This window comes from Podarcis vaucheri (genome assembly GCF_965113315.1).
Source record: "Podarcis vaucheri genome assembly, chromosome: 11".
Lineage (NCBI taxonomy): Eukaryota > Metazoa > Chordata > Lepidosauria > Squamata > Lacertidae > Podarcis > Podarcis vaucheri.
The window spans coordinates 59,717,472-59,728,322 of NC_138749.1; the positions used below are offsets into that span (position 1 = coordinate 59,717,472).

General features: G+C 42.6%; 1 protein-coding gene and 1 long non-coding RNA gene across 2 annotated transcripts in view; one reads left to right on the top strand and one right to left on the bottom strand.

Annotated features, from left to right (window-relative positions):
• LOC309542785 overlaps nucleotides 1-10,851 on the top strand; it is a 77,446-nt gene that overhangs the window by 47,745 nt on the left and 18,850 nt on the right. The window lies entirely within an intron of this gene.
• On the bottom strand, nucleotides 6,751-10,757 carry RMI1 (RecQ mediated genome instability 1; the record flags this gene model as incomplete). Its single annotated transcript, XM_082241580.1, is given in 3 exon segments — nucleotides 6,751-9,156; nucleotides 10,602-10,726; nucleotides 10,728-10,757. Coding segments are annotated over 3 exon segments (1,914 nt in total). The 3' UTR covers nucleotides 6,751-7,397.

Genomic DNA, 10,851 nt, shown 5'->3' on the forward strand with positions numbered 1-10,851 from the left:
CCCTCGGCATTGGGTTGCCCACGAGTAAACGTCTGCCTGCCATCCAAGAGGAGCCCAGGCAGAGGCAGGCTTTGAAAATAAAATAAAAAATGAATGCGCTGAATGCGGTGGAAGTCTTTTATAACATTTTAACTAGGAGTTATATATTATAAGGTTTGAAGCATGAATTTGGTAATATTATTGGTTATGAAAAGTATTTCTTTTCTTTTCTTTTGTCTTTTGTCTTTTTTTTAGTTTGCATTTTGGAAAATGTGTATAAATGTGTTTACAGTGTTATGTGTTGTTCTTTGTTTCTCTTTCTTTATAAAATTCAATAAAAATCTAAATAAAATAAAATAAAATAAAAAATGGGTATGGGTTCATCCGAATCCCCCCACCCCCAGAAGTGGGACTGAGCAGTTACTGAATTTCCATCCCACATTTTTTCTCCCAGGAGCTCAAGGTCTGTGGTTTTCACCCTCCACATTTATTCCCCACAACCCCCAATGAGATGCATTCAAATCAAACAGCCTCACTAATTTCTATGCATCTCCCCCCTCTGAGACATATCTTAATCTCAGAAACCATGCACTCAAAATTACAACCATCTTTGGCAACACCTATGTCTGTGAACAGACTTTTTCCCAAATGAAACATCTGGAATCTCCAACCAGATCCAGACTAACTGGTGGACACTTGCATCACTTGCTACGACTAGCAGTGACAAATAAGGAACCGGATATTGATGATCTCATTAGCCAAAAGCAGGTCCATTGGAATACTTATAAGCTTATGATTCAAATAGGTAGCCGTGTTGGTCTGACGCAGTCGAAATTTAAAAAACAAATAAAATTTATTTTTAATTTTATAAGTTTATGTTGATTAACATCATTCTTCATTTTAAATATTGTATTGTTTTTCCTGTTTTTGTGCACTAAAAATAGGAATTTGTTCATATTCTTTTCAAACTATAGTCTGGCCCCCAACAGTGTCTGAGGGACAGTGAACCAGCCCCATTAAAAAAGTTTGAGGACCCCTGGTCAGTCTTAATGAAGGTTGGTGTCCTTAAATTTTTATGGTGTACAAGAATCTGTCCAGAATCTTATTTGGTGACTCCTCCTTGAGGCTTCACCTTCTTTTGCAGGATGCCAGAGTAGGGTTCCCTTACTGTTTTGGGTTTTTTTGCACAGTTCCTTTAACTGGGATTACTTTAAAGTGAAAACAAAGGATGGGCCGATCAAAGATTGGATTGAAACAAAACAAAGAAAATACAATTTCCTTTCAGAAGGAGAAATCAGAGCTGGACAAGTTTAGATTTCCAAACAAAATGGTTTCATTGGGAGATTTCCTGACATGAGTGAATTATGCAAAACAAACAAGACTCCTGTCAGTATAAAAAAAAGTCACATGGGAAGTATTCCCCAAACTAGTGGAAATATTAAGTAACAATTTGGTTAATATTAACATGTGTGTTTGTTAGTAATTGGTTTATTACTAACTTTGAGTTGCTAATTATGAATATGGAATTTGGTGTACATTTCACTTTTAAAAACCAATTATTATTTCTAGAGCTGTGATAGTAACTAGTCTCTACATGTTAAGTCACAAATGTAGGCTTTTCTGACGTGTACTACAGAAATTCCCATTTCTCTCTCCAACAATATCACTCTAATTTTTGTGTATTATACTTATTTTGTTTACAAAACCTTTTCTCACACACCCAGGAGGCAATATTCTGTGTTAACCTTGGCATTTATACATGTTTGTAATGTATTCCGAGAACTCATTAAGACTCATGCTTGGGAAAATCTCATTTTAAGTGGTATAGTTGTTAAGCAACTTTACAATTTAATTAGAACCCTCTACTGCATTTCATTAGAAGGTTATTCAGTAATTACTCAGCAGGTCTTGGGTGTTTACAAATGGAGAAGTGACAGTACATAACACTCTTAAATTATAACTGCACAGCGGGTGAAGATGCTTTAAAATGAGGAATACATTGTTTTAAAAGCAGCATGGGAAAATTCAGTGTCAAATATAATCACCTTTTCCTAGCTATAGCTCCCTTATCAGACAGATGCTTCCATATTCAGAAAATGGAAGTTATTGTATAATTTGCCAATGCCTGCTTTAAATGTACCTCTACAGCAGAACTGATACTAGTCGCCAGGCGCTGCCAGCCGCAGGATTTTGGTACCACATGGGTTGGGCATGTCTCCAGATTCCACATGATAAATCCGTCATCACAGAACTGGTTGTATCATTGCTTTTGATATCTGAGAAGTTGAACAAATAACATTGTGTCCGTGCCATTGTGATAAGATTGAATCTAAAACCAAAGGTATCCCATTGACCTATTTTTTAAAGTACATTGAAAAGAATGTTGCAAGTAGCAATTGCTATTAGGACTCCAAACACTTGTTGGATATTTCATATCCCTACTGCAATGTGAGGGTCTAGGGCAAGTAGCTAAAGGTAAAGGGACCCCTGACCTTTAGGTCCAGTCGCAGACAACTCTGGGGTTGTCACACTCATCTCGCTTTACTGGCCGAGGGAGCCGGTGTTTGTCCGCAGTTTTTCCAGGTCATGTGGCCAGCATGACTAAGCCGCTTCTGGCGAACTAGAGCAGCGGTAAAATGCTGTTTACCTTCCCGCCAGAGTGGTACCTATTTATCTACTTGCACTTTGAGCTCACCCCGTTGCGGGGATTCAAACTGCTAACCTTCTGATCGGCAAGCCCTAGGCTTAGCAGTTTACACCACAGCGCCACCTGCGTCCCTGGGCAAGTAGTTACTCTGCCCTAATAAATTAGCACATCCCCAGCACATGAATTACCTGGGGTTGCCATATGTCCAAAATTTCCCAGACACTGCTGGGATTTGGCTGTCGGAAAGTGTCCGGGTGGAAATTGCTGGAATAGCTGGGGAAGTCTGGCTATATGGTGGCTCAGGTCACGGGTGGCGGCGGCTTCATGGCCTCTCTGGTCCTTCCTGGGTTTTCCCATCCGATGTGGCTTGAGCACTCTGCTGGGGCACTCTGCTGCCACCCGGGAAGGGCAGTGGCGTAGCATGGGGGGTGCAGGGGGGCCAGCCGCACCGGGCACAACATCTGGGGGGCGCACTCGCACTCTCAGCTCTCTGCCCCTACCTGGCTCACTCACTCTCTCTCACTGCAGTGCTGGCTGTGCGAATCCGATCCGAGCCGCCGGATCGCCGTCCACTGTGGAGGGGGAGGTGCCAGGCGTGCGGTGCGGAGAGAGAGCGAGGGACTATTTGGGGGAGGGACAGTGCAGCGGCCGCCCAGTGCAGCGCTGAGCGCGGGAGAGAACCACACCAGACCAGACCAGGCAGCAGCAAGAAGCTGGCAGCGGCAGCAGGTTAGGGGGCGCAAATTACTTGCCTTGCCCCGGGTGCTGACAACCCACGCTACGCCACCGGGGAAGGGTCAAGCAGGACCAGAGAGGCCGTGGAGAGATGAGCCTCCCTGTCTGGGCCTGACCCAGGCACAACCTTGCCAATGGCCACTTGGAGGCCGAAGGCCTGAGAGAGGTGGCTCCATAGCGGAGTCCGCTCAGTGGCCCAGAGTCAACCCCCAGCACTGGCAAGCAGGAGCCCTGTTGCAAACCATGAAGCTGGAGCAGGTGCAGGAAAGGAGTTGGGCAACAAGAGGGGAAAAACCTCCGCTTGGCTGCAGCCTTCACGTCAAGGGTACGTCTGTCCAGTAAGGCCATTTTCAAAATATGGCAACTCTAGAATTACCCAGTAAGAACTGTGGTATTAGTTGGAAAGTAGCCTTGAATCCCGATAGGTTTGTGTTGAGACGATTGATGTGGCTGATAACATCTTGTCTCTAGCTTTGAGTATTTTCCTGAGGGTCTCCCTGTCAGTCATTCAAATTTACAATTCTTCCAAGTTTCTGTGTTTTCATTGCTTCTCTTATGGCAAGGTTGGGAACCCTTTTCAGTCTGAGGGCCACATTCAGTGGTGGGCACTGATATATATATGTTTTTTAAAACTGCTCCTTTTCCCTTATGGGGTATCCAAGAGCCCGTACAGAGTCCTTGAGTGGGTTTCCTATCGGTAGGAGAAAATAACAGAGGCCAACCAGAGAATATTGAGAAGCAAAGCAGCTAGTAAGCTTGATCTTTATTAACTGTTGCAACAGGGTGCTCTCCCCCCCACAGGAGAGAGGAGGACCCCGAGCCATGCGTACAAGTCCTTATATAGACATTTTAAATTTCCTGCCCTGGAGTCCAAGACCACCCCCAGAAACATCATACATACATCACAGAAAAGGCAGTTTACAACGGAAATCTGAATGCGTTTTTACTCTGCCTGCCAGGTTACCTGTTAATGATCACTTGACTGGATTACCTGGGGAGCCTGGCCATTCTTTTGTAATGATAATACTTAATTCCTGAGCCAGGTCACAGGCTCACCCTATTCACACCTTAAATGCGCCCTTAAGGCAGGATTTGTGAGGACAGAGACAATGGGGAGGTTTCTGCATTTCCTTCAACCTTGTAGAAAAATATTTGAGGTGACTGAAAGTCAGAATGGCTTTAGGACTTTTCCAGTGGGTTTTGGACATGTGGTTTATATATTTATATATGTGTTTGCTTGGTACATTTATGAACATTTATTATATATAAGACCTAAAAATTCTTACAACACACACACACACACGGACAGTTAGGGCCAGAGGCTACAGCAATTGGGGGGGGGAGCATCATGATGTCCTGATATCATGCATGTAGGTTTTATACTTCCTTCCTTACGCTGGGCAGCAGCTTCCCTGACTTTGGGAAGGAGGTTCCAAGGCTCTTACAAGATGCTGGAGCCCTCTTCTCTCCTTCCCAAAGCTGGGTGGGCTTTGGGAAGGTGGTGGGAGGGCTCTTGAAAATTTTAAAGAAACGGATTTTCCTGAAGTCAGGAATGCAGGTTTCATATATTGTTCTGCGGAGCAGTTCCAAAAGTCAAAAGGTCCCCTCCCCATTTCAGTCAATCTCCCTTCCTTTTTGGAGAAGAGATTTTGTGTAGGAAGTGGCTGCACCCAAAGGCCAATCTGCCTTTTGGAGATTCATTTTTTTTAGGGTATATGTACCAATTCCCTGGGGCCCCGAGCACCCACAAAATTCCCCATGAAGGGACTGGGCACTCGCACATGCCATCCACGGCCCTGGGCACCCACAGTTGCAGAGCCAAGCTGGTTTGGGGGCAAAAAACAGTCATGCGAGGTTGGTTGGTTACTGACCCAAGGTAGGAAGTGAGCAAAGAAAATGATGAGTTAAGTGCACATGCTCATAGTATTTTCTTTTTAAGGCCATTTGTGATTCAAATCCTCCACCAATCTATTCAGCATTCCTCAGCATGCCCGCTCTTTTTTTCTTTACAAGGCAGATTAGCAAGAAGAGTTTTTTTGCTACAGCACTGGGGATGCCTGGGGCCTTTCTCTTGGGCTGTGGAGCATGAGGTCCGCAGAATACAATGGCCTCTCAGCTGACTTTCCTGTTAGCATAGAATAACTCTGTAAAGGTTCAGACCTAGAACGTATCTTGAACTACAATCTGCAATCTAATTTTTTTACTCAAATGTGACCATTTTCTTGTCTTTCTCTTAGTTGAGCAGTAAGAAAAGACAGGGCTCCTATAGTGGAATCAGTTGTGTAGGAGCAGGATTTGGGGCAGGTATTGGTTATCATACAGAGGGTGTCTGCAGAAATTCCCTTCTATAAAACTACTGTATTAAAAGGTATAAGAAAGGTAAAAGTTGCTTTTGGACATCTTTTTTTCTAAATGAAAGATTGAAAATGGTGAAGATGCCACCACTACAACCCACTTTAGGTCAGTGTGACTCATTTGTTGCTCCCAGTGCGCCAGCTGAAAAGCAGTATTCCAAAAGTATTAGGATCAACCAACCCAATTAATTATGACTTTGACAAGCTTACAAAATAATGCAAGCACTCAGTGTGAAGAACTTACATATTGTATCACTAAAGGTATGATAAACCTGAATGATGGGGGATATGCAAAATATCTGCATCAGAAATGCCATCCTGAGAGATGCCTGGATCTCCTGATAACAAATGATCACAACCTGCAATTATTGCACAAAAAATAATTGCCCAAAATGTTTTGGATCCAACTGGGTTGACTCACAATGGATGATTAAATAAACTCAACTATCAGCTATTTTATGATTCTAGATATTATTTGAGCTGTTTGACTAATCAGTGTTTATAAATAAGATCTGCTAAAGGCACATAAGTCCTAACACTGTTACCATGAAGATTTTAACAACCTTAGCAAAGAGGGAGATCAGGTAGTCATGGTTTATCCTGCTAATTCCTTCTGCTTTCTCTACTCCTAGGGCAGTAGTGTCCAAACTTTTTTCAGAGAGGGCCAGATTTGATAAAGTGAAGGGCCGTGAGGGCCGACCAAAGTTCAAAGTTATTGATTTTTTTTTAGGATTGAAGTTGTTGAAGTTTTTTTAGGATTTTACCCCAAGAAATAAACTGCCACAGGGGCCATATTAAATTGACCAGAGCCAGATTAGGCCCCCAAAGTGGACTTTGAACATGCCTGTCCTAGGGGAACCAGGCAGAAGAAAATAGGGCTCTTACACCTCGAATAGTTGTGTAGAAAAGGGAATTTCTATAGGTGCAGATTGTTGTGCAAATAATACCCACTGAAATTAAAGGTACAGGAGCCTAGTCCTCTGTTCCAGGCTAGCTTGGTTGTCTTTTGTGTTTCAGCTCAAGACATTGGTCCACTAGGCTTACAAATAGTTTTATTTCAGGTTTTTCAAAATGAGTAAGATAGAAATGACATGATGCACAAATACCTTAATAGCAGAAAAACACATTGCAAATTGAACAATTCTGACTTGCCCACCACAACAGTTTAAGCATCAATTTATTTTCATAAAGCTTATAAAGTCTTAGAAATGCGCTCCGGTAATACTGATTTTCATTTACAGTATTTCCAAAACCTTCAGTTATGTCCAACAGCATCGCTTAGCCGATAGTCAGGCTCTCATCAATAGAATAGGAGGTAAGCAATTTTGAGTGATTCCCCATCCCTCTTGCAGCCCCCACCACCTAAATCCACTCCAGAATGTTGAAGGACCCTCCAGGGCAGATGTGGGGTGAGGGCATAGCTGAATATTGCTTCACACTGTTATCACTGGCTATAACTCTTGTTTTTTCCTGATAGTATGAGAAAGTATTTTTGAAAAAAGCCAGCACAAACCTTTGTTAAAATAGACAAGTACCAATGAAAACATGCCGCAGTACTCAAGTATTTTCCTACTATCCCACTGATTTTTTCTGAATTCAAGCGCCCACAAAACGCCATTTCACCTAGTAACTAAATGATTTGTGATTTAACAGCTTTATGGGATCGCAAACAAGAGTTTTACTTAAATGCAGCATGTATTTAGGCGTTCTTTTAAATTATTGAAATCATTTGCATTAATGTCTTGCAAAACTATTACTGTTGCTTTTGTCTGAGAAGGGTTAAATTTGATGGTCATCAAACAACAGAGGTCTATTAGTGCTCGTTGGCAATTCTGTAAACCTTCCTTAATTCTGGGGCCTAGGACAGGATCTTTCTTTAGTTGTTTCATTTCAGGTGCTGAAAACCCGATCAAGCTTGTTAGAATCTCATCAGCAAAATCAACTTCTAAATAAGCTGTACCATCAGATATTTTTGCTGATAAACTTGAAAAGCCACCACTGCTTGTCAGATTTCTGGTAAGAGTTACTATAAATGCTCTAATTTTCAGAGTTGTAATAGCCTTGGGCTTGTTACTTAATAAAACTGATAAATATGTGAAGGGAAGGGCATTTAAATCAACTTTGTGGCACTTATTTTGTATTCTGCAAGTCTGTTCAGGTTGAGGATATTGTTGAAGTTCTACATTAATGTCTGTTAGCCTACTGTTAGAATTATTGGAGGGCTTTTCATTGTTTTTCTCTTGTACCATCATATTTCCAAAACGGCCTTCAATGTTTTTGGTTCTCTGGGCATTATGTTTCATTAAAAAATCTCCTGTGCTTTCTTCATGTATATCACACACTATTGTTTCACCAGATTCCCCTTCTTTGATAAGGTAACTATTTATGCTAGGGCTTCTATTCAGAACCTGTATCTGTTCTTGCATGATCTCTTCTTCTAAAAGTAAATCATCCTCCAATGGAAACTCATAGAAATCTCCTTCCATGTTTCCCAGAACTGGAACACTTTGTTCTTCATTTTCTGCAATGAATGCTGCAGGGTCTTGCTGCAAGCCACTTTCAGTAGTGGGAAGCAGAGATGTGGTGGAATTTAATCTGGTACTTCTGGTGCAAAATCTACTTTCAAAGGGGGCCTCATTTATCATTAATTCTTCATTTTCCCCAAGACTTGCCAGAAGCTCTTCATCAGAAGGGCCCACTTCATCAACAGGTAGTGAAATGTCACATTCAGCAGCATTTGATTTCTCAGCATTAGGATTTCTGTCTTCTTCTCTAATAAGCCTAGCAAGAACTCTTTCCTCAGAGTTTTCCTCTACAAGGCTATCCACTTCACCCCCCAACAATCTTACATTTTCTGGTTTAAGCAAAAGAACACCTAAGCGATATGCAACTTTCCCCTGTATCATAACCTTTGTCCCTGGAGGAAGATTGCTATGGAGAACAGGAATGGGCTGGTATTCCATGCCTTGAATGTCATGTATGCCATCTGTCAATTGCAGCATCAGCATTCGAGTAGGTTTTGCTTCCCAGGGCCTCAATGTTCCCTGTGTATTAGCAGTTATTTCCTCATTTACAGTATTTTTCTTTCTTATTTTTTGCAGTTGGGAATAGGCAGGCTGACTCACATCAACAAGTGAATCAATCTGTATGGAATAAAAGCTGTTCAATTCTCCCTTTGGATTGTTTGAAATGCAGTCAGGCAGAACTGGGTATTCGAGATCTCGGAGATCTGTAAGAAGCCACTGCTCAAAAACTTGCTTGTTAATAGAAGCCTGAGCCAAACTGCCACTGCCATTTTCTTGTTGAATCCAATCAATACATGCTTCTAGCCACGGTGCAGGAACCTTCACATGCCATGTAGATGAAAGCCAAGTTTCCACTCTTGCTGCCAGACCTGATGCAGCCATTTTCTTTTGAGGTGAAAGGAAAACTGTTAATGCCCTGGAATGAAACAAAATAGGTTTGCTGACTTAACTAAGTTTTTACTAAATGTCTGATTAAACAACCTATTGCCTGTGGAAACGCATGCAGCAAAATTTAACCAATCGCAACCTATCTGGTAAGCTAGCCAAGTAATTTGCCAGCTCTACCTGTTCATTTAGCGAAAGTAAGTTGTTCGTAGGTCAGCAACTGAGCAGCTAAAAGTATCCCCCCCAAAAAACTATCATATGATTATACTACATTTACTGGACTAGAAAAAAAACAGTTATGGTACCCAAAGACCATCTCTTTCTCACAATTTATTGCCAGGATTTTAGGAAGTGTCTAACAGCCCAACCCTATGCATACTTTCCTCAGAATTTACTCCTTTAGTGCAGAACTATACTTCTCCAACACCCAGTGCTAATTCTAGACAACAGAGATATTTGGTTGGCCACTGTCATAATCCAGCACTGCAGAACAGAGAAGGAATGAAGAAGCAAGGGATAGAAAACCAAGAAGCAAAAGACAGAAAGAAGAGCAGGGTTTATGAAACCATCTGAATATGTATAGTTCTATCCTAAATATATTCCGATGTAACCCCAACTGAATTAAGGGGTTCGGCCCTATCAGCAAGACTGTGAAGAATTAGAGAAATCAATCCACAAAGCATTTACTTTGAAGTAGATGCAGTCACTTAACTAAAACCACAGCTAGATGAATGATGTGTGAATGACCAGGCCACCGTGTGCAAATCTTATGGAAATAACTGAACCATGAACTGAAAACGCGCACAACAAAAATTTTAAAGGAACCAAAGCAATGGAAAATTGGGGTGGGGACATAAAAATTGTTGAAACGATGGACACATTTTGTTGATTTGAAAACCCTTCCTAGCATTGTATTAGAAAGTAGAGGTTTTCTAACTTTTTTTAAAACTCTTTTTTGCCCTCCACAGCAGTCTGGATTGCAGAAATTAAGCACATGAGGTGAAAGTTCCCCTCAGAGAATTAAAGGCTGATGGAGTTGTTTTTTGCAGGCTGTTGTTCCACAAATCATCTGGAAGGCAAGCTAAGGAAAGGCGGTGGTTGTTTTCCCCCTTTAGTTCCATTTTATTAACAAATTTGCGAGAATGGGCTAAATATTATTACAGGGGAGGTTCTCAGACCTCCGTGGCCTTTGCAATCAGACTGCGATGCGGATTCCCCACAGCCAACATTTCCATAAACGGATTAAGACTGCACTACTTCCAACCAGCGAACATTTGATGACAGCGCAACTCTTTTTGTTTCCTAAGCTTAGCTATTTAATAATTATTATTATTAAGAAAGCTTAGCCCATGGGGTGGGTCCTCCTCTCAATGCGGCGCGCTCTCTCCTCCCGCTCCCCGGACTCCGCGGGACCCGAGAGCAACGGGAGACGAGAAACCCAAGGCCGCCCCTTTCCCCCGCCATCCCGCGACGTACGTGAGAAGCGCTCGACTCGCGTCCTGCCGCCACACGCGGGTCCCCGGGAGCCCTCCGCCCTCCCCCGCTTTTGTTTTAAGCGCCAAAGCGAACTTTCCAGGCTCGCGAGAAGTCCGCCCCGCCGGGAGGACGAGACGGAGTTTGCGCCGGCGCCATTTTGTTTCGCCCCGTCTCTCTCTCTCTCGCTCCCTTTCCCCTCACGCGCGACCTCGGATCAGTTCCGTTCTCCTTGAAGCCCTTCGCCCCCTTG